Source organism: Rhinolophus sinicus, chromosome 17 (genome assembly GCF_057876585.1).
Source record: "Rhinolophus sinicus isolate RSI-liver-muscle chromosome 17, RSI-T2T, whole genome shotgun sequence".
Classification (NCBI taxonomy): domain Eukaryota; kingdom Metazoa; phylum Chordata; class Mammalia; order Chiroptera; family Rhinolophidae; genus Rhinolophus; species Rhinolophus sinicus.
In genome coordinates, this window is record NC_142517.1 from 204981923 (window position 1) to 205006584 (window position 24662).

General features: G+C 42.7%; 1 protein-coding gene across 2 annotated transcripts in view; it reads right to left on the minus strand.

Annotated features, from left to right (window-relative positions):
• The window catches only part of PID1 (phosphotyrosine interaction domain containing 1), a 215280-nt gene extending 191406 nt beyond the window's left edge, over positions 1-23874 (minus strand). The window contains exon 1 of one of the 2 annotated variants that reach the window (XM_019737408.3): positions 23531-23874. Coding sequence is in view for 1 of the 2 variants with exons in the window: in XM_019737407.3 (XP_019592966.2) it covers positions 23531-23560 (30 nt within the window). In the remaining variant the exon portion in view is untranslated. The remainder of the gene's footprint in view (positions 1-23530) is intronic. The other variant, XM_019737407.3, reaches the window with a different exon arrangement.
• Positions 23875-24662: the final 788 nt, after the last annotated feature.

Sequence of the window (24662 nt, forward strand, 5' to 3'; positions counted from 1 at the left end):
ATGCCACTGTTGTCTATCTACGCTCAAGTGCAAGGGAGAAAGGCAACTTGTTTTACTTTGCTTATTTTCTCTTTCATGAGCTTTCACTAGCAGTAATAAGCCTGAGGGCACAGAAATGCTACTCATTTAAATCAGAATACATTTTTGCACATTATATAAAAAGTCTGACAAATCGTTAACAATTACTATTACCTAGAATACAAACTACAGTGCTCCATACCAGGAAAATCAGCATTGGAGGTCTGGGGAGGGTATATCACTCCTTTAATTAACTGACTGCTAAAAAACACATGAACATATTTTCCAGTCTACAAAACACTTTTATATATATGATTTCATGTCACATTCAGAAGCACTCTGTTACCAGACTCCTTTTACTGTATAAAGAAACTGAAGCTCACAGGTGTGTGTAAGTTGCCCAAGGTCATATAGAGAGAATCTAGTAGGGCTGAAACTTAATAGAAATGTCTGATTCCTAGCTCTGCTCTGTTCCTATTATACCAGGCTGGTTCACTTAGGCAGAGAGACTACTTCAGTCATTCTTATCAGGCGCCCCCCTACAATATGGTTTTAGTTTGTTCGTTTGTTTGTCGGTTGTCAGTTTCCTTTGATGTAGTCTTTGTTTTGTTTTGCAGACAAAACTGTGACATGGACTTCCTCAATTGACCCTAGACACATGAGTTATTTGTTCTCTTTTCTATGGGAATACAATCAAAATTTGCATACAACAGCAATCCCTCATTCCTATCTAGCTAATTGGAGTGTAAAGAGCTGGAAGACCTCACCCATGGCAATTCCAAACATAACCCTTTACATTCCAGTGATTATCAGTTATCTTTCAGAGTCACGTTAACCAAGGCACGTAGTCAATACAGCCCACCAGGAGGAAAACAGGCTCCAAAACAGGCTTCAAACAGAGCTACCAGGTCAGGAAATAACGTTACTATGGGAATCATGCAACTAAATACAACCTTCATTCATGTAACATTTCTTTAAAAAAAAAACATACGTGAAAGGAAATAACTGAACACCATGCAATATCCTCACAAGGTCCATTTTAGAGTTCCCAAATTTCATGGAACAGAAACACATATACATGTAATTGCGGCTTTAAGCCCATTGCTTACATACCAGTCTAACAATAAACAAGCTGGGAGTCAGTTCCTCTATTTATGTTGTGCTGTGGGCACGCACAACCAGTTATTATCCGTGAGACCAAATACACCACAAATCTTAGTGACAATAAATAGTTCCAAAGGAAGAACTGTCCGCTGAACAAGTAAAAACATGAGCAGATTCCAAAAAGTACAAAGATTTGCTAAACAAAACTCACCAGGCAGAAGGAGCACTTTAAAAACCTGTTCCGAATCTTTCAACTGAAGTAAAATGTTTTTGGCAACTGGAAATAGTTAAAATTTCCTATTTTCTGATTATTCCAAACGCTTACCTCTGCACATCCGGTCTCCAGCTGGGTCTGTCAGGATAAGAAATCTCCCAGGGAAAGTCAGTTCTCACAGTCCTTTCAGACCAATTTAGCAATTTGCAAAATGGAGAAGGTTTGCCATGACAGAGGAGAAAGGAGGGTACTTTTCAGCATGAAAAGTATCCTAAACCACAGTAACGAATCCACCTGCTCAAGAACAGAAACAGAATCCTTATCACAAGAGTCTACTCCAGGAAAACAGAAAGAAAAAGGAAATGTTTTAAAAGGCCTGAGAATTTCCGTGTGTATGGGGCAAAATGAATACAAAGCTCGAAAAGGAACAAAAATTAAATAGTAATGATTTTTAGAAAGTACAGTGTATCATTTAGGATTAGCTTCTGTTACAAATGAAAGAAAAAGCAAAGTAATAGTGGTTGAAAAGACAGCCGCTTCTTTCTTTCTCAGGTAAATGAAGTCTGGCTAAGCAGCCTGGGGCTAGAGCGACAACTTCCTGGCATCAAGGTCCCAGCGCCATCGTTGCACCATCCTTAGTACAGGGCTCTCCTGAGATGGTCTAAGAGGGCCTCTCAACTTGAGCCATTCCATTCACATTCCTTCTCCCAGGACAACGAAAGAAGCAGCGGTGAAGCAGGCCTCCTCACTGTAAGATGCCATTCGCTACAACTAACTTGCTCTATGGCCATCACTAGCTGCAAAGGAACCTGAAAATAGCAAAATATGTACTTGTAATTGGAATTTGCAATTGTGCAAAGATCGATATTCCAGAGCTCAAGAAACTCCAAGGCCCTGGGGTCCACGCAGCCACCAAACAAATATTTAAGAACTGCCTACCTCTACCAGGCACTGGGCTCTGTGTTGGGTGTGTGGTCAGGAACAAAATAGAGCAGCCCATGTCCTCCGTGACCATTGCTTCCCAAAACCACTAGAAATGACATTTGTGAACATGTGTACATAACGTGTTTTTCTTCAACATTTTGTTTTGAAACATTTTCAAATTTACCAAACATAGCAAGAATAGTTATAGCCTTTACCAGATCTACCCACCATCAACCCATAACCACATTTTCTTTTTTAATATCTTCTTGTTCTCATTCCTTCACTTTTTCCCTTCTTCCCTTTTCCTTTCCCTTTGCTCTTGTCTCTCTCCATCCCTTCCTTCCTCCCTCCTTCCCTCACAAGCATTTGAGAGTAACATATAGACCACAGATGGCATCCCTCCTTCATGCCTAAGACCTTCAGTATATATTTCCCAAGAACAAGAAGGTTCTCTTGCATAACCATAGTACAACTATGTCGCCAACCATCTCAACAAAGTCCTATTTTATGGCAATTGTTTTCGTGGTCCAGTATCCAATTCAAGACCACACACTGCATTTGGTTCTCATGTCTGGAACAGTAACTTGGCCTTTCTTTGTCTTTCTGGGCATTGATATTTTTTTAAGAGCACGAGCCAGTTATTTTGTAGAATATGGGCACCTGGGATGGGAATACCATCCTTCTCAGTGCCCATTTCAGGAGATACATGATATGGTTTGCCCCATTCTGGGTGACGCCGACTTTTATTACTTGAGGTGATGCCCACTTGATTTCTCCACTGAATGGATCATTTTCAATGGATAATTTGCGGGGAGATACTTTAAGATGATGTACATATCGTGTTCTTCGTTAAACATCCATCCCTAGTTTTAGTATGCATTAATGGTCCTGGCCTATCCAAATTATTATGATGATGGTTGCAAAATGGTGATTTTTCTAACTCCATCATTCTTGCCTTATTTATTAGTTGACATTGTATAACAAAGAAGCACTTTCCTTCCTCACCTATTTGTTTGTTTATATCAGTTTATTACAGTATGGCCTCACAGATACTTATTTTATTCAGCAAGCGATAATCCACAACAGGTTATTTATTCTGAGGCTCCATATGTACCGTATTTGGCCAATGGAAGCCAAGTTGGCTTCTGTGTCCTTTCGAAAAAAAGTTTTTGAGAGCTTCCTTGTTTTACAGCACAGCAAATAATGTATTTAACAACCATGCAACCCTCCAGGCTTCTTGATGGTGCCCAAGTATAGTTCAGTTCAGTTTTTCTGAACACAAAGAAAAGCAACCTAAAATTATTTCTCCCATCTAAAACTCCACCGTAATCAATTACCAAATAAAAAGAAGAAAAAAGAAAAACAGATGTAACTCTAAACAAGGCACATTCTATATTTTATATTTTAATTAAGTATGCTTTATTATGAATAGCTCTGTTGAAGTCTTTTGCATTCCTGAAATTCCTGAAATATAATAAAGATTTTATCTCTACCATAAACAGGCAATAACTTGGGTACAAGATAGATACAATGTATGATATTTTCACTAAAATGTCAAGGAGATCCAGGATATGTTCCAAAGAGCTTAATATGGGCACAGAACTGTGTGCATCACCTTTAATAGCTGGCTCTAAAGATAAATACAAGAGTCTCTCTTTCCCTCTCCCTCCCTACCCTTTCCCCTCCCCCCTCCCTCTCTCCCTCTCTTTCTCCTTATATGAAAGTCAACCGCTACTTTTCGCATCCTCACTGATTTACAAAGGCATGTATGTCATGTTACCTTTCACCTTTTCTTTCACAGAAATTAAGAGAGATGGCAGATAAATGATAAAATATTATTAGTTTGCTGAAGCACTATATAAATAAATACATTTATTGGGCTTGTATTGTGTTCCCAGCTTTACATTCCAAGAATTATGCTAGGTGCAACCGGACGTACAATGAGGAATCAAGACCCCACCGCCATCCTCTGAGGCTTTAGAGATCTTTACAAGGTGGAAGTCCACAAATAACCTTAATAAACAGAAAAACTGGATGGGTTAAGTGGTACAATTGCAGCATAAGAAGAAACTATGGACACCCAGAAGAAAGGCATGATTGACTGCAACTGGAGATCAGGAAAGGCAAAAGTGGGGCAGTTTCATCTGCTATGGCAGGAGTATGGTCCCCTGGGTAGAGCATGTGGGGTTGAGGAAGAGTATTTCAAACCAAGGAAGCAACACTAGCAAAGGCATCAAACATCACAACAGAAAAGGGTGGAAAATAGTCCAGGATGCATGAAAAGATGGAGAGGCGGGTAAGGATAAGTATATGCCTTTGAACCCAAGCATCAAAGCTACTCCTTAGCATCTGATAAGGACACTTCTTTACAAACACTGACCACAGAAGGGGGAAAGACGGATTCTGCCTAATCAACGACATTTTAATTCATTGGCCTTATTCCGTACAATCTTCTCACATCCAATGTGCAAAAGACTGCAGAAAGAGGAGGGAAGAAAAAATAAGAGATACAAAGTAAGTAACATTTTCCCAAATAAGAAATTAGCCAACTAGCATCTGTCCAAACACTCAAAAATTCTAAACTTCTGAACACTCAGATACGTTTTTCATTTTAACCACAGTCTCCTTTTTTGGTCCTCTTGGCAATTCTCAACACAGGCCATTGGACAAATGCTTTCATTGAAAGGTGGGCTAGAAAACCATCTGATACCATATCAGACCTCCATCAACAGCTTGTTCATGTCAGAGGACTTTGTCAATTTCAACATGATTGCAACAAACTGTAGGGGGAAAGTAGGAAGGTTCTAGGGCAAATAAAGTAGCTCACAGAATCTGGGGGGACCATATTGTCCACATCTGCCACTATTTTAAATTTAGCACCTGTGGTAAATGTAACACCTGCCATTTTCCCCTTTGGCCTTGCTAACGGAACTCCAACTCGATTTGGGGCAAAAATGTGATCAGTTAAAATATTTGCTTTCTCAAGCAATATACAGGCCCACGTGGCATAGTCCTCATTCCTGAGATGTTAGAATCCTGGGTAGGGCTTGAGAGATGCTGTTGTGTCCCTAATAAAAAGGGACAGATTATCTTTTGCCATTTGCAGCATCTTAGGATGGAAGTTTCCTCCATAATAACAATCTACTTTATATTTGACTCATGAAAACCTTTTTGAGCAGGTGGAGTTCATATAACCCCTTCTTTGGGCCCACCTTATAGTTTGGCGCCTCAGCCAAAAATGAAAGATCAATAAACATTTGTTAAAAGTAAAGCCTGTGAGAAAGGGACATAAGGAGAAGCATTGGGACAAATCACAACCAAAGTCAATGTCTTTTTACCCCTCTGTAATCAGCATTAATCAAATTTATAGTGCCCAACTCTTCCAAATATCACAGTCCCTTTAAAATCCAAAATGCTGCTGGCTTACACATAGTACTTTGGTTTTCACTAACGGAAAATATGCACACACTCCAAAAGCCACCATGAGTCAATAAAATGAATTTAAATAAATGTTTCTTTTGATAAAACACACAGGATTTGAAAAGTAGTCGATATATTTGCAAGGTATATGTTTCTAGGCTATAGGAAATGTATATGAAATGCACGTAGGGTTCACAGATGTCTTGAAATAATTCTATGACTCTCTTGAGTTCCAAGATCCATAGGTCAAGACTTATTAATCCATAATAAGAGCATTTCAGTTGGATCTATTCCACTGTCCGTACACTACCCAGAGCCCCAAGGATGTGAGTTGTCACAGAACTATGACTTTGCCTTCTGCTTTGGCCAACTTTAATCTAGTTTTAAATTTCCAAAGCAGGCTTCTGCTCCTTTTTATACTGTGAAGCTTTAAAAAAAAAACATGTTGACACTTATGAAATTGTTATGCTACATAAAAATTCCCTTGAGTCTGAGATGCCCATAGAAATGCAAGAGATGAAAAACAATTTGCTCTATCACTCATTTTTTATTTACCAGTAGGCATTAGTAGCTTCAAATCAAAGTTAAATTTCTCACTTAAAGGGGCCAATGATTGAAATAAAAAAAGATAAATAGCATTAGGTCCTTAATATACAGAAAGCAGATATCTGATAAGTTCCAAGACAGACTTTTTAAAGTTCATTTTGCAAGAAATTAACAATGTGTCAATTTCTTCCAGTTGTTGCATCCAAACGAATCCATTTGTTCTCTAAATCCGCAACCTAAGAAGTGAGTTTTGATGGTCATCTAATGTAAAGATAAATACCCTCTTAACCATAAGCCAGAAAAGAAAGAATTATTTGTTAAGAAGCCCCAAGAAAGCAATGACTTTGAAGCAACAGCCAAATTTGTCTTTGTCCAATTCAGTTGTGACTTCCAGCCCACCACGAGCCCACAGCCACTGAAAAGGAAGACGGGAGAAAGGAGAGGTGGTGACTGCCCCTTGGGAAAACTATAACAAATGTCTAAAAGACTCAGCAGTTAGCAAGAGAGTTCCAAGAAACTCAGAAATGGAAGGAACTTCACTGTCATTAATTGTGAGGAAAGGAGTAAGAGAGAAGCAAGAAAGTAAGAGGGTCAAAAAAAAAGGGAGAAAACACAGATGTTGCCTGAAATCGCAGAGTAAGCCTACCTTATGTGTAGAGTTGAGATCCTTGCAAATTAAGTTTTATTTTCAAAAGACTCCCTCCAAGTTTTCATTGAATGCTTGCCCTGCTCTTAGGTACCCTGCCAGCACATGTCCCCCGCTCTCCACAGCACACACATAACCAGGGGTCAGCCTCTGTTCAACAAGGACATTAAATTACATTACGGAAAAAAAAAAAAATGCCAGTTTTCTGGGCCAAGGAGTAAAGAGATCAGCACTGAGTCTGTGTTATTTACCATTAACACAGAAAAGAGAAGGAAAGACCAACAAGTAAGTTTTCAAAATCTGCATTCTTCCTTCCTAGACTGCTTTACTTCCAGAAAACCATTGAGCTGTAGCATTCAGACAGTCTGTCAACATCCCATAACAGATACTGGCTGTACACTATACGTGCATATTTAAATATAATTTCAACTGCCCCAAAAGGATCCCCATAGGGGGAATACTAATTTGAATTTTCTTTGGTTGTACAACACTCTCCCAAATTCGCACTTCTGCAAAGCCATTCATTTTCTACAAAGCATGGAGCTCCTAGAGAAAAGATATGGGGGGGGGGGGGGAGTGGGAGGGGGAATGCCCAAGCTAACCGATGCCAGATGAACTTTCCTGGATCCAGAGAGCTTTGTTTTGAAGATTTCCGCCTTGTATTAAATCAAAGTGGCAAAGCAGGTCTTGAAGACAAACTAGGGAACTACATTCTCTACCCAGAAGGTCAGGCCTGCCAAAGTTGGAGGTATTTCACTTTCTGGGCTAAAGAACCCACATTGTCCTAGAGTGAACTTACGGAGCCATTCACATTTTTAACCAACAACTACAAATGTGTCTCAGGAACTGAGACTCAGACAGCCTGAGACTGTGTCTTTTTGGCTATTTTGGCCAAAACAGCTGTTTGCATCCCTGACACCATTTCTACCCCCGACACAGAGACAAGACAGATTCATTTTATAATGTGTACCAAAATTACTTTATTTATCTTGGATACAGTAAAAGCGCCATTACTTAAAACGACACTCTGCTTTTTCAGTACAGAAATTTGGCAGGGAGGTGAGAGTGACATCCAAGTTATAAAAACCTTAAGATTTATAGCAGATACCAAAGCAGGGCTACACCCTTATAAACGACGAAGACAAAAACCTTTCTCCAACGATGGGCCAGAACATGGGCACTGGGGACAAGGGTGATAGTGTCATCAGGATTATTTTTGTTCAGTGGCATTTACTAAAGTCAGGGTCTGTGCATAAAAAAATTCCAACGCAAAAAAAAGTCTGTATACTTTCTTCTTCCCCAGTTAAGCATGCACACTTTTTACAAGGAAAGTAAACCCATAAAAAGGGACCCATGGGTTTCTGGTTGGTATCTTGGAGTTCCTTCAAGCATGACTGCTTCACTTTTCCCCGCACATATGCTCTGCTCCATGCATCACACTTTGTGAAACAGAATTTGAGGTTTGAACATCATCAATGGGTTCATGGAAAATTCTACCTGCATATCCATCAGAGTTTGGGGCTGCAAATAACTGACACCGACGTTGGCTCACACGAGCACAAAAAATAAATAAAATTACTGGAGTGACACTGCATTGAAAGGAGGGCAGAAGGACCACTCTCAGAAAGGACAGGAATCAGTCAACTTTTGGGGGTCTATACGGCAGGACCACAGAGTTTCTTCAGATCACATTGGTCAAAATTACCAGTTTGGACAACCGTCAGTCTTTTTTTCACCCTGCTCAGGATTCCAAATTCTGGGGAAAGTGTGTGATTAATCTAGACATTTGGGGCATACATCGACCCCACAGCTAAAGGAGGGCACAGTGATTGACAGGCCCTCCCCCTTAAACTGAATAAAGTCCCCCCAGTGGAGTGAGGGAAGAACAGCCTCCAAAAGCGAAACCAAGGTGCTATTACCAGAAGATGGGAAATGAAGCGGGGCAGAAAAAAATACAGGTGTCCTCTTTCACTTCTACATAAACACTCTTACATTCCTACCGAATTGTTTACTTTTACCACTTCAAGGGAAAACTTGGACAAAAACTACAACTGATGTCATTGCCCAGTAGTCTGTTACCATGCCCCATATAAAGAACCACATAATAATTTCCGGGGTCTTCAAGTTAAGGAAAGGTTGGGGCTCCAGATAAGCAGATATATCTTCTTCTATTACAGTGTTTCCCCGAAAATAAGACCTAGCCGGACCGTCAGCTCTAATGCGTCTTATGGAGCAAAAATTAATATAAGACCCAGTATTATATTATATTATATTATATTATATTATATTATATTATATTATATTATAGACCAGGTCTTATATTAAAGTAAAATAGGACCAGGTCTTATATTAATTTTTGTTCCAAAAGACGCATTAGAGCTGATGATCCGGCTAGGTCTTATTTTTGGGGAAAGAGGGTAGGTAATGAGGATTAAGTAACTCATCGTACTGTTTTTCTTATTTAGGCTACTAGGAAGCTCAGAGCTAAAAGTTTCAGTTTCAGGCTCAGTTACAGTAGCTATCCTTACTCTAAGTTTTCAGGTAGAGTTAAATCCTTTCCTTTCTGATATAATTGGTATTTGAGGGGCTTTATCTCAGTCTTGTTTTAATGTTTCAGTGGCACGTCTATCTTTTACTGAAGGTATTTCAAAAGCATTTGAATTTTTTTTTCCTTACTAACCAAAAGTCAACCTTTTCAGAGCTATGTATGGATCTAATGTATAATTGTGTTTTCCGAGCTTTTTGATTGGCCAGGACCTTTGTGTTCTGCAGCCAGCGTCACCTCTCCTTGTTTGCTACTGCAAAGTTAACCTTGTGCAGTGGAAACTATTTCAGATGAATTTCTGATTTTAAATGGTGCTATAGGAAAAACAGATCAGACTAGATTAGATTAGATAGAAGAATAAATAGATCGATTAATAATAGATAGACCTAACTCTAAGTCTGATTATAGTGAGAATTTTTAGAGTAGTTGTCAGCAAAGTTCATAAACTTGTATTGGGAGGGGGCAAGTGAACGAGCAATTGGCAACTTTCTCAAACTTATAAGTTAGAGAGCCTAACCCGGAGGGATAACAGAAAGCGGGGGACCAGCAGTGCACAGCTCTGGGCTTTCATGAACGAAGCAGAATGGTTAGAGCGGGAGGTCTGATTCATCAAGCCACTTTCTAGCTCATTCCATGTACATTTAATGCTGGAAATAATCAGAATCCCATAACTGCAGGGAATGGGCAGAGTTAAGTAGGACAGTGTCATACCTGGAAAGGTAAGTGAAAGCAGCAGCAGATCTGCTCCCAGGATGATTCAGGAAACATCTGCAGAGTGCTTTTGAGTAGGTATTTGTGTGTGTGTGTGTGTGTGTGTGTGTGTGTGTGTGTGTGTGTGTGGCGGGGGGTGGATAGAGAGTCTTAAAAATACAATTGTGTTGCCACCATTATGGATGTCTTTCAGTTTGCAAATGAAACAGCATTTGAACAGTGCTTCATAGGCTGATAATCTGTCAGGCAAACACTGAAATCCATTGAATTAAAAACTACTCTCCACCTTCTAAAGTTCCCCCTTTTTTGGAAGCAATCTGTTCCAATGTTTGGCAGTAAAAATGTCCCAAATGAGCCAATACCATAACAATGAGAAATTTTAGTTGCCTGGAATGCCACATGCAGGAAACAGATTTGCATTGAGTGCAAAGTCGGTGAAGCCTCCCGCTTCTTCCTGGAAGCCCTCCCACAGGCTCAAGGTCAGAAAATGAGAATCTGCAGTTCCTGGGTATCTGTCTGCCCAGGAGAGAAGGGGCAGTGGTGTCTCCCCACTCTAGTCCCACAAACTCCAACACATGGCTCGCCAAAATGAGGTGAGAGAAACTCGGTTCCAGGCAGCTGAAGGTGGGCTACCAGGCTTGTGCCTGGGGAGCAATGAATGGTGCTAAACAAATAAACTTAGTCACACTATTATGTGGTACCTTGGCCTTTAAGAGTCAGGAGACCAAGGATCTGGTCCGGATTCCAACACTGCATGAACTTGGGATTCAGTTCTCCCATCAGCCAAATGAAGGAGCTAAACAAGCCCTGGGTCCCAGACTCATGTCCCCTCAGGGGCCCTAAGGTTACACGCATTAAGGAGACATGCTGAAATGAGCTGGACGCCACATTCCATCCCAATGGAGCAGCGGCTTCTCAGTGGTCACTAGTGAGAATCCAGGTCCACTGTGCTTTGACCCTCCAATATTTTAAGAGAATTGGAAAGTCCAGATTTTTTTTATAAATTCCTCTAATTTTTCAATCCTAGAGACTAATTTGTAAAGCTTTTATACATCCTGGACGGGGCCAAAGGAAACATTTTTGTAAGCAAGAGCCAAACCTCAGGCCCAGTTTGTCAACTTGAATGAGTTCAAGTTCTGTACTAAGAGCCCCGGACTAGGGTGGAAGCTCCTTTGCAAAGGGACTGGGATTATCCTCTCCCCTCCCGTGGAAATTCACGGGGCATTGGCATCTTCAGGCTATGAGAAGTCCTACGGTAAACCAGACTCCCTTTGTTTCACCTGGTGCCTTCCAGAGCTATTTAAAGACTGCCCCCTGCATGGCAAGGCTCATATGAGCAGCTTGCAGAACTCGTGCTCCATGGAACACGCTTTGGAAAACACCAAACCTCGCTTCTCTGCCTGGCACTATCCGTGGATCTGAAGTAAGTGAGGCTGCCATGATGTGTATCCATGATTGCCCGACTAAAAACCCCATGGCCTCTCCCACTGTTCACTAGTCCACATGGGCCACAGGTAGCTTGACTTGTAGCCTAAGGAAATATTCTCTCATCCCCTCCCATTTCTCCCAAACTGCCCACCCCCGTGGTTTTGGATATGCTTTATGTTTCCCCTCAAAGTTTCCAGGCTCTTCATCTGAAAAACATTACTTTTCCCAGAAAGCCGATAATCCAGTAAAGCACTCAGAAACGCTGAGCAGGCTGTGAACATCTGATGCTTTTGCTCAAAGGAATGATGTATCAATAGCCAACAGCTGCTTCAAACACGTGACAGACAGCTGACGTGGGTGGGGCCCGCACACATGCGAGGGGCCATGCTCAGTGCCTGTGTGACTCCCTCCTCCCTCCCATTTCTTCCTGAGTTTCCGTCAGTAAACCCTTTACCTCCTTGACTCCCTAATGTCCCCTCTTCCTGGCTTTCTTGCCCCATCTGCTGCCCCTCACCTCAACTATTCCATGCCTTTCCTCCACCCTCAAAGGGAATACCGTTAGCAAGAGAAGTCTAGAATTTTACCCGCCACACTCACGGGTGACCTCAATCCTGGTTTGCCAGGGGATGCCCGGCCTGCTATTCCCGTTCATTATCAGTGGTGCCCCCATCACCTTAACTGGACATCAGATGGGACCACATGCCACAGAATCACCCTATGTTTACTGAACAAAGGCTTATCCTCCTTGCCCTTTCCTTTAAAAGATGTTGTGTCAAACACCTCCAATTTTCCTCCTTGAGGGGAACAACATTTTTAAACTAAGTTAAAGTTATTTTTGTGAATGCTTCTCAATAGCTCTTAACCAAAGTTCAATGGCCATTGGTAAAGCTGCTGCATCCTATCTAAATTTTTTAGTTGCCGTATTCGTGAGAAGAGAACTGCTTCATAAGAAAGCCAGACCCTATCTGTACCCGCTAGGCATAGGACATGCACAAACTAGAATCAAGACCCACGTGTGCTTCTTTACGGTGAATTCTGTGTTTTCTATCATGAGGAGAAATGGCAAGAAGGCAGCCCATTCCGGCATGGGCCATGATCCCAGGAATTCACCCTTTTAACAACAAGGTCTCCTGAGTCTCCAGACCACTTGGGCTGGAGCTAGCTTAGGAGCTGGGATGCAAGGCTAAAAAGGCCTCAGAGGACTACGCCAGCTGGACAACCAACACATTAGAAAGAGGTCAGAAACGCACCACTGCGAGCACAAACAAGAAAGGGGCCATCCCAGGTGAGGAAGGGTCAGCTAGGTGCCCACTTTCCACCTTTTGGTCTACATTTCTTCCTATGCTCGCCTACTAGTTTCACCAGGGTCCTAGGCAAGCTGAGATTGATGGAAAATGTCATTTCAAGAACTAAGCGAAGGAATGTTTGAAAAAGGGAACAGAACTCTAAGAAAAATATAGAGTTCCTTATTTACATTCTGGATTAGAATTTTAATTTCCGGTTGAAAGAAAAATGAAAGCTATAGAGAATTTACAGCTGGGAAGGCAGAAACTATATAGTGTTTAGTTTCCCCAGAACCTAGCACTGTGCCTGGCAGACAATGAATATTTCACATACACTCTAACAGCTTTATGTAGATACAGTTGACATAGAATGAACTGCATAATTTGAGAGTTTGACATAGGTGTCAGCCCATAAAACCGTTACGATCATCGATGTGATAAACGTCTCCATCACCCCCAAACATTTCTTCAAATCCCTTCCTCCCATCCCAGCGTCAGGCAACTAGTAATCTGTTTTCAATCATTTTACATCCCTCCCCACAGTATATGAGAATTCCGGTTCCTCCAATTCTCACCAACAGTTGGTACAGTCAAAGCCTTTTTAATTGTAGCTATTTAGTTGTGCGGTGGTGTCTCCTTATAGTTTTAATTTGCATTTCCCTAATGTCCAATGGTGTTGAACATCTTTTCATGTGTTTACTTCCTATCCATATGACGCTTTAGTTCAAATTACTGGCTCAATTAAAAACAAAATCAGGTTATCTTATTATTGAGTTTTGAGACTTCTTCATATATCTTGGGTACAAATCTTTTATGATAGATATCTGATTCGCAAGTATTTTCTCCCAATCTCTGTCTTATCTTTTCACTCTTTTATAAATATCTTTAAAAGAGCAGAACTTTTTAATTTTGATGAAGTTCAATTTATCCAATTTTTCTTTCATTGAATGTGTTTTTGTTATTGTTCTAAGAAACCTTTGCCCAAACCAAAGAAACTTTTGGGTGAGGTGAATCTGTTCATCATCTTGATTGTTTACACAGATATATACGAAGTCACTGACTTTCTGCTGTTTTTGTCTAGAAGTTTTATGGTTTTAGGTTTTACACATACATCTATGGTGCATTTTGAATGAATTTTTGTAAACAGTATGGAAGAGGTAAGGATTGAAGTTTGGGGATTTGTTGTTGATGTTGTTTTGCATATGGATATCCAATTGTTCTAGCATCATTTTGTTAAGAAGACTATCCTTTCTCCGGCGAACTATTTTTTTTTTTTTTTTTTTTTGCACCTTTGTCAAAATCACATACACTTATGATCAAAAAGCAGAACTCTCAAAAAAGGTCTTCTGCTGAAATTTAAAATATGCATACACTTTGACTCAGCAACTCTGATTTTTGCAGTTCCATCTAAAGAAACACAAGCACAGGATAAAGCTCAGATCCTGGTAACAGTGTTATTTACAGGGGAAAAACAAAAGAACATGGACACAACCTGAATATTCCCTGACAGAGGGAGAACTGAGTCAATTACAGTTCCACTGCACCTCAAAATTCCATGCAGGTGTTAAACGGAATGACCTGGATCTACCTGTGCCGAGTAGAAAAGATACACATGAAACATTTTCTGGATAAAGTCTTTAAAAGAAAAACTGCAGAGTGACTATATATATATATATATTCATTCTTGAAATATGTGAGGAAAGCCTAAATGTTTATCTTTATATTGGTATATTTTTGCAAAGACCTGGGGAAAGTTTTGGAAAAAAAACTGACAGATCACACGAGTTTCCTTCATGGGTAGAATTGAGAAGGAACAAGATTATGAACTTCTTTACATACTTCTAAACTTAGTTGTTACCTTGTTACCCTAAACAGATAATTATTTTATAATTGTTTAATCAACTCAAGTGTAAAATAGTAGTCATGACACACAGCAGATGTGCCATTCATTTCACATCTGTATCATCCATTTCACATTCTCATTGCCTTTTCTGATGGTTGGCTCAAAAAGGGAGAAATATACTGATGAATGAAGGACCCTCAAAAGAAAATTCTATACTAAGTGTTATGGGTTGAACTGTATCCCTCAAAAATACATATGTAGAAAGTGTTAACCCCCAATACCTCAGAATGTGACCTTATTTAGAAATAGGGTCATTGCAGATGTAATTAATTAAATGAAAATGAGATCATACTAAATTATGGTGGGCCCCTAATCCAATATGACTGGTCTTTATTACAAAAAGGGGAAATCTGGACACAGAGACAGACACACAGGGTGAACATCATGAGAAGACCGGAGTGGTGCTGCCACAAGCCAAGGAATGCCAAAGAGGGCCAGCAAACCAGCAGAAGCTAGGAGGAACGAGGCACGAACAGGTTCTCCCTCACAGCCTCAGAAGGAATCAAACCTCCCAACACCTTGATTTCAGACATCCAGCCTCCAGAACTGTGAGACAATAAATTGCTGTTGCTTAAGCCACCCAGTTTGTGGTAGGTTGTTATGGCAGCCCTAGGACACTAATATACTAAGCTACCTAGAAGTTCAGTCAAAAGCAAAGCAGCCAACCATCAGTACGATGGTCCCGCAGCCTCCACTCGGTGCCTAGGGAACATCCTCAGAAGTCTTAGAAAGTAAACAGCAGCTTCCACCATCCCACATTACAGGTGGCTTGTACACCAGGATGTCACCCCCACACACACCCCGAGGAAAAGCTGGCCCTGTCCTGACATAAAGGCATCAAAGCATGTGATGGGCAGAAGGGGCTCCGGAATCTGTGTGTTTATCCTCAGACCCACAATTACAAAGAAACTGTGGGAAAGACTTGTCATGAAAGGATTAGGGTGGATCTACTCTTGAGGAAGGATGGCAATGCAGGAGCCCCTTTCTCTTGGCAACTCTCCCTCCGCACCTCCCCCTTTCCCATGTACATGTGGAGTATCCACTCCGTCCCTAGGAGGAGAATGAAAACTCAGACTGCATTTTAAAACTTGAGTGATTTCATTCTCAGAAACGCAGACCCAAAGGACAGCTCTGCAGGAATCCAGGCTCTCCCCCATAGCAGGACTGCAACTATCTGTGCCCTCGTGGTGACTGCATTGAAGAGGAGCTGGCCCAGGAAGGCAAGAGTTAAGCCTCCTCGTCACATTTATTTTTTGTCTGACAAGTGAGTTGGAGGCTAGGAATAGGTTCTTCATTAATGTATACTGTTACCAAGTGAAAGTGGAAACAAAACAGAGTATTCAACTAGATACTAATCATCCATCAGGCTTAGATTGTCCTGCAGGCCGAAATGGACTCTAAAGTCAACCACGTATTTCCCTGGTTGGGAAGAGCAAACCCCAGAGGCCGGTGACTCAACAACTGGACTGTTTGGAGGATAAATCCCAGCCTTCCTTTGGACTCCACCTGTCTGGAAAAGTATCACTGAGATCTGCCGTGAAGTAACTGTCTCACATCCCAGCCCATAATTTTAATTACCAAAGCTAACTATCTCTTGTAGCAAATTTACTGAGGCCCTCCTCAGTAATTTTACTGTAAATTTACCGTATTTTCCAAAGGCCTTTCCTTTAGCAGCACAGCCCATGTTACACGCAGGGTTTGCCGCCTTTGCCTCAGATATTGACCAGAAGTAGATGAGGGAGAGAGAAGAAATAGTCTAGTTGTTCTCTAATGTCTGTTTTCATTTTTTTTCCAAATCCACTGTATGTAAATAAATTCACACAGCATAAAAAGAGCACGCTATATGCACACATTCATTTTGTCCCAGCATACGAAAATTCAGCATACCTAGATTTCTACAAATACAGAGACGGAACAATCGAAATGCAGCACAGTTTCGTAAGTACCATATCTTGCCATGTATAATGTGCACTCTTTTGCCCAAATTTGTGAGGGAAAAATAAGGATGTGCATTATATTATACATGGGTCGTACATGGGTAATTACATATCTATATATGTTTTTAATTCTTTTATTTATGCTTACAAGTCAAAAGTGTAACTCTAAAAATCAATAACAATATTTGTATGCAAACTAATACCTTGGTATATGAAAATTGGTTTTGTTGAACTTACAACGAACTTGCAAAGACGAAGAGTTCTTGGCTTTCTATGATGGGTAAATATCGTAGATCTGTTGCCAGTATATAAAATTTCTTGTACCTTGTATCTGTTCTTGTGCTTTGTAATTATTTGTTACATAAAATTTCTTATACCATAATATGTTGAAAAGTGAATGTTAAAATTCCTTTAAAATACAAAAAACAAGTACCTAAATGTAGACAAATAAAAATTTGAATTAAAAAATTAAAATGAAAGATTTTTTTTCCTTGAAAGTTTGGGCCAAAAACAGGGATGTACATTATACATGGCAAAATACGGTATATTCATTTTCTAGGGCTGCTGTAACAAATTACCACAGATTGGGTGACTTAAAACAACAGAAATTTATTCTCTCACAGTTCCGGAGGCTGGAAGTTCAAAGTCAAGATGCTGGCAGGGCCATGCTCCTTCCAAAGGTTCTGGGGAAGAATACTTCCTGGATTCTTCTCGTTTCTGGTGGTTGCCAGCAACCCTTGGCATTCCTTGGCTTGTGGCAGCATAACTCCATTTTCTGTTCCATCTTCCCATGGCTTCCTGTCCTGTGTCTCCTTTGTGTTTTCCAATCACTCTTTAGAAGGACACCAGTCACTGAATTTAGGGCTCACCAGAATCCAACATGACATCATCTTAACTCGATTCCATCTGCACAAACCCTATTTCCAAATACAGCTACATTTCCAGGTAATGGAGAGAGGACTTCCACATATCTTTTGGGGGGATCAACCCACAACAATGATGAAAACACGGAGCCCAGGGTTTGAATCTGAATCTTGGTCCATTAGTAGCCATGTCCGTTAGGAATGCCAACGGTGCAAGTAATAAAAAACCCATCTAATATACAGGCTTCAACAAGCAAAAGGAGGTAGTATGTTTCTCACTACTGGAACGTCCCTTATCAAAGTAAGACTTCAGTGGCCACAAATGAGGGAAGACAGAGGGGGCCTTTGGTCAACAGGCGTGAGTAGAGATCTCGGAAAGATGAGTGACCCAACTGGCATCAACATGAAGTGACAGAGCTCGCTGAGACTTTGTCAGCATTGAACTATGCCCACGGCACAAAGCAAGTCTGTGCCTGATCCCTGATACTGCCCTTTCCATTTCTTGGCCTGCGGGCTTGGACCGGTGAATACGCTTTGCCACCAGTTAGCAGCTAAATTGAGATCAAAACTTTTTTTTAAGTTAACATAAAATGATAGCAACTAATTCCACTAGATCTCTAAGGAGGTCCATGGACAAACATCTCAACAATTTCTTCTTGCTCTACTTAAACAAAGCTTCCGTTTAGATTTGTGCCCAAGGGGGCTGAGCAAAGCACACTGTAGTCATTGAGGGTTTCTGGACTAGTTTTATTTGCTGACCACTAACGAGTTCCTGAGGAGGAAAATAGCCCTGTGGAAGGAAGCCTGATCTCCAGTAGCCTCTGTGCTGTCCAGGGCGTACTCTTCCAGGGTCCAGTTTATAGGACTAATTTACATGGTAGAATGGAGTCAATACAGAGGGAAGGGGGAGGAGAGGACAGACGAACCTGGAACATCAAACAAAATGCAAAAGTTGCCTAACACCCCAAGATAACCTAGTGCAGTCAACATGAAACAGCCCCGTTAGGCAATGGGTAACCAAAGGCAGAGAGGTTTTTTTCAAAGGCTAGAATTTTGCAATTTCACTTGGTAGAAATTTTGCTGACAAACTCAGAGAAAGACCCAACAACCTACGATAGCATTTTGCTTCTGCGAGACCTCAAATTAATAATAACTCCAAGTTTTCTTTAGGAACCATACGGTCCAAAGCTACGTGCTCACTCAACTATGAAGGATGAAATAAATAGCAAAATCTAGAATAGATTTAGTGAGAAACCTGTGCCTCTGCATCAGTAGTTATTGCTTATTTCTAAGCAATTGCTCCTGAACTCTCCAACCTCCTCCCTTCCCCTCCCCCTCCCCAATTTTGGTCTAAACATGGAATGCCTGCAGCCGTTATCAGACTTGATTACCAGCTTTCAAGGCCTCGAGTTTGAATAAATGAGGAGAGTCTTAAATGGCACTTGGGAATTTCAGCTTAAGTACAACACAGCAGCTTACTTCCCCCAGAGATTTGGGCCACCAAAAAGAAGGTAGGTAGCATTTGGCCAACATAGGCAAGCACACTGCTTCAGTAAGAAACACGAAAGCAGCCTTTCTGAGCCAATGAGCTCCACTGTTCTAATTCTATGTATTAATCACAAGAGTATCAATATGGGTATAGCATCCGGCTTTTTCTTATCCTTCCACGCTAGAGAGAAGCGGTTAAGACGTAAGCCTAAATTCCAGCTCACATTCCAGCTCCATTCATTTCAAGCTATCCAACCGTAGGCAAACCAGGTGAACTCTCTAGCCTTCAGCTGATCTCTAAATGGACATAAAGGTGGTGGTCCTGGGAGGTAAATGAGCTGGATAATTCAAATGAAACTCCTTAGCACAGTACCTGCCACGTGCACTGAGCCTGCTTCATAGGCAGGCTATGGTCATTGTCTTCTTCGTTCCGTGTTCCCTTTGCCAAGCTGGTCTGCCTAGGAATGGTCATATTTGCCCAGGTTTTCTCTCTGCCAGGTCTAACAGTCTCCAGCTGATGTTTTAGAGGGTTCTTCTGTCTCACTTCTCAGGGGGAAAGTGGAAGTGGCATAATAATAGAGAAATAAATCTAGAACAATCCACACTCTAAGCCATGCCAAGATCTACCAGTAGTGACAAGGCAGAGAAAGGGCAGGATAATCCTGGAGGAAGAAGAACTCTGTCCTCCTAAACCTCCAAATATTATTTGGTTAAAAACTTTTTTATCAGCCAAAAGCTTAACAAAAAAAAACCAAAATAAATGTTCTTCAGGCTCTGATTTTTCTCCCTACCCTTCCTCTTTTCATCCCGTCTTTTGGAAGTGCTAACATATAGCCACTGACCAAAATGAGAGTTAAAAAGAAAGTGGTGGCGGAAAGAAAATGGCCCAGTCTGAAAAGCCAAAATCTATTTATTACAGGTAAAAGCTCTGTATTTTGGGGATCTGCCGTTGAGAAATTTTAATCTCAGGGAAGATAAGCAAATGATTAAATTGGAACCTTTACCGAACGCCTCATGATAAGATGGTTACACATAGACTCCATAATTAGAATTTGCTAGAACTTGTCTCCCACACATTCTTACTATCCCACTTTACTCCATCCATGTAATATCCATGCCACGGGCAAGGATATGTTGGGCTCCTTTGTTTCGAACTCAGTCTCCATCTTTCTCCAGCTCTCCTGCTTTCCTGACTTCCAGAACAAACGTATCTCGTAGCTCACTGAAGACAGGCTCAGACAAATACATGTTCCTTACGTCTACGTGAGTCCACACTCTTGCATGGATGAGGCTGTCGCTTCTAATGGATCCACCTAGCCCATTAATTAAGACAATCAGGAAATTCATGCAAATTTTAAATACCAAGGCCAGAAGTAATCTCATCTCTATTTAAAAAAAAAAAAAAAAACATACTTAGCCTTTTTCCACTGAAGAGCCCCCTTTACTTCTCTGAGTAGACCCTGTTTCAAATCTGCCTCTTTAAAAATGGATGACTTTCCTGGGTCCCTCCAAGAAAAAGAAGTCTGCTGCTCAAAGGAGACGGTAAAAGGGAAGAATTCAGACGTATTCATTTTTAAAAGTTGGGGTGGTGACTTAAACCCTCTCACATCCCTTTTGCTCCTATTATATTTTTCACGGCAGAAGCTCCCAGCGAGGGCTCGAGTGGGATGCAACAGGAGTTTTAACATTCAAGGGAGCAGATGAACTTGCTGCGGTTTGTGTGTCTGAATGAGAAATTACCCAGCTCGGGCCCGCTTGGGGCAACAGGTCTCTTCGCCTGTACTGGATTTGGGTCAAACAGCGAAACCTCAAATCGCAACATATTAGCATCGTTTTGTTTGGCAAAGAAGTGGGCATCGATTAACGATAATCCAACCAGATCAAAGATGCCATCTGCTCAATTCAAATTAGTCAGAGGGTGACTGTTTGGCCTCAGAAAAGTTCTGCCACACTCCCTGGGCCGCAGACCCTTTGAATGGCATCATCTAATAGGAACTAATGAAATCGGCTAAGAAAAGATGTCATTCTTTTCTTCCCGCACCTCTTTTGTTTCTAGGTATTTGTACAATAAATTGACTCCTTAGCTCTAATAGGAAACACTGGGAAAGCGTCCTTAGAGCATTTTCTTCACTCCGGCTCATCTAAATGAGAACGTTTGCATTAAAAATTGATGAGGAAGAAAAATGAATGAGATTGTACGAGAAGGTCAAATAGATTTGTGTGAGGAGGGTGGGGCTCCTTTATGTCCCCACCAAACATGTTTTCTATCCCCATCTCCATGGCCACAGAATCTGGGCAAGCTAATGCCTCCTATGCACTGAGGAATCGGAAACCAGCGTTCCTATATGGTGGTGCCTTGAGGGCAAAAAGGGGACGGAAAAAAAATCCCAGACGGCAGAGACCGTGACAAAGATAACCACAAGGAATGTAAATAAAATATTATTACAAGCAGCTCACTCACCACCTCACACTCAACAACTCCCTCCCCCACAGCAAAAAGTAAAAACATACAAAATGTGTGTTTTAAAGAAGTGTGGAGCTGCCCTTTGGGAAGAAGCCATGCGTACGAAGTTTTTTCTCCGTTTGGCTCACTTTGACAATCACGGGGCTTGAGACGTACTTTTAAAAGAGCATTGGGCCTGTTTGCTAATTTAAATTTGGGGAGCATGAGGCTGAGCCCCATGTTGATAAGTACCTTCCAACAATGACTTGATCTTCGTCAGTGATAAGCCATGTTTACCTGAGGTTCCAAAAGCCAAAACCCAGGCTCTTTCAACATGACACTTTGAAATGAAATAAGTGCATTGCAAACACAAACTGTAATAAACCACACTCTTGCCAAATGCACACGTGTACGTTTCACAGAAGAGCCAGGAGGACATTTCTAGCAGGGAACGATCGCCATGCGGAACACAGGCCAGAGCTTTCTCCTGCCAAGGGTCACGGGCGCTGGAGCACACAGGAGTCCCTAGAGGAGCGGGCTGGTAGAAACAACGTCAAGATACGAAATCCACCAACTGCCAAGGCGTAAGAACCACCTTAAGGAACTCTGGCCTCAGCCCTAAGGACTTCCAAGAGCGACCCTCCTGACTTGCTGGGGATCCCCCTACCCCTCTGTCACCCCCTCCTTCAGAACAGAATCCACGCTCCAAACTGAAAGAGGAATTCAAATGCACAACTGGCAACTGGTGCCACTGCTGAAATACATTTCCATCACCTCTGGCCCATGATTCAGAGCCCGATGTTGATATTCTCTTAATAATACAAGGAAGGGGTTAGAGACTGGTCACCCAGCAACCCATCTCTAGGCTAATGGTCCCTTTTCTTGTTTAGTCTGTTTGAGACCCTGGAGGATTGGCCTGGTGGCTCACATTCTGTTCATGTGAACCCCCCCCCCCCCCGTACCCCCCCACACACACACACAAATTGCAGGCCTACAGAGGCGTGGACAGGGGCCATAGGGCATTTGCTTCTGCCCTATTCAGGTTAATCCTGAGTCTGAGAACTCACAGGTTAGCCTCTCCCAGCATCTGACAGACAGTCTGGAGCTTTGAATTTTCAATGAGAAACCTCCCAAGTCAGGCAGGGCCCCTCTTCAGACGCCCTCTGCCTCCAACGGTGCTGTATTTTCCCACTTAAACACTTCTTCGAAGTTTACTACAGAACACTGTGGCTCTGAGCCTGCCAAATGTCTAACTGCAGGACTTAGTGGATTTCATCTGGCAGAGTACCTGCCCTCTGTCTTGAGAAAACATGCAGGCAAAAGGCAGTCATCAAACCTCAAGTCAGGGCAATCCCAAGGGTCCCAAGTATCCCCTCTGAAAACGCAGCTTTCTCATTTTGACCCCCTTCCCAACTCCATAGCTTCAGAATCCAAAAGAAATGGATTTCAGTAGACAACGAAGAAAACTTTCGAGGGGATGACCCGCATGTAAGGATTCCTGTCTGAACTTAACTTTTGATTTTCAAATATCTGGAGGAGCTTAGGGTCAGAGCAGACGAAGGGAAAGCACCAACGAATAGGGAAAAAATAAGTAGCATACCATGACCAAGCCAAACAAAGCTTGATATTTCCAAATTATATTGGCAAATGGATGCTTTCACAAGTCATCTGTTCTGTCTTTCCTGGAGACAAACAGAAAGAAAGAAAAAATCTGGATGCACAAATCCCTCACCCCAGACCAGTAAAATTGTGTCAGTGGAATGCAATCTAAAATTGCTGGTCAGAAAGTCCATTCTTATATATTCCAACACGCACACCAGCACCCCCAAGACAAAAGTTGTGACGCCCGAAGCGATGCGTTGCTCAATTTTACCACCCCCTAGACCCTGCCGGGCGACCGGTGCTGGGTTCAGCGGACAGCATCATGTTCTGATCTGTGCGTCTTACACGATGGTTTTGGGCAAATCCCTGCAAGTGGGCAGAGGCGCTACCTCGGCTCCTCCGGCCGGGCCACCTCCTCCTCCAGGCTGGCCCCCGGCCGCCGGGGTGCCCCTTACCTGCAGGCGCTCCGTGGCCGGCTGCCACATCTTCCAGCCGCGGGGTTGGGCACAGGAGACGCTGGCGAGACTCAGTAGATAGCGCCTGGGGTAGAGGGGCTGCTGTCCCGCTTTACATCTGGGGTGGGTGTCCGCGGGATGTGCGTCCTAGAGCCGGCCACCTCCGCCGGGTAGGCGCAGGGGGCTGCGAGGAAGAGGCGGCGGCGCGCTCGGCTGCCGGCAACTTGTGGGCACGGCCGCGCGCCGGCTGGGAGAAGACTGCGCAGCTCCGCTCGGGCCCGCGAGCGCACGGCGGCGGCGGCAACCGCTCCCTCTTCTTCCTCCTCCCCCACTGCAGCCGCCGCCTGGACCTGCGCGCTCTGAGCATGCCCAGGGCGGGCGCCCGCCTGACAGCCAACACCCCGGGGCTGCGGGGGGTCAGGGGACGCAGTGACTACAGCCCCCAGATCCTGGCGAGAGGAGAGTGGGAAGGCCAAAGCCGGCGCCCCTACTCCCCGCGGGAATTCGGGTGGGATGGGGTCTGGGAGAGGGGACAGACTGTCTGGGAAACGAAGGGCCTGGAGAGTGAGACATCCAGAAGACAGACACTGGGTCCCAGCCTTCTGGGCAGCAGGGATCTCTGAACCGCCGGTGACTTTTGCCTGGCATTGTACTGGGCGGCAAACTTCCATTCATTCCTGTCACTGGAGTTAACTGAGCACCTATTATGCTCCAGTCCCTCTGCTGGGATCTGAGGCTAGAGTTGCGCAGAATGGAAGACAAGAGAATGTTCCTCCTCTCCTGAGCTTTCAGTCAAGTTGGGGAGAGAGTCAACAACCAAGAAAACACGAACAAGTGCTAAGTCAGGTGGTGATAAATGTTGGGAAGAAAATAAATCAGGGCTGATGAGCCAAGAAGCGGAGAGGAGAGGTCCTTACAAGGGGGCCCTGGGAATCTAGGAAGTAAGATCCGCAAGATGGGTGTGTTGAGGGATGGCATGCTGACAGGAGACTGGGGCGCCTATAGCTGCAGGAGGACAACACAAGACCCCCCATCCTTTGTCGCTGAGCTCAGCCAGGTGCTGCAGGAGGCTTTGCTGAACCCAGAGAAGCCAGGGGCCACCCCACCCCTGAAATAACTACCTTGCCTAAAC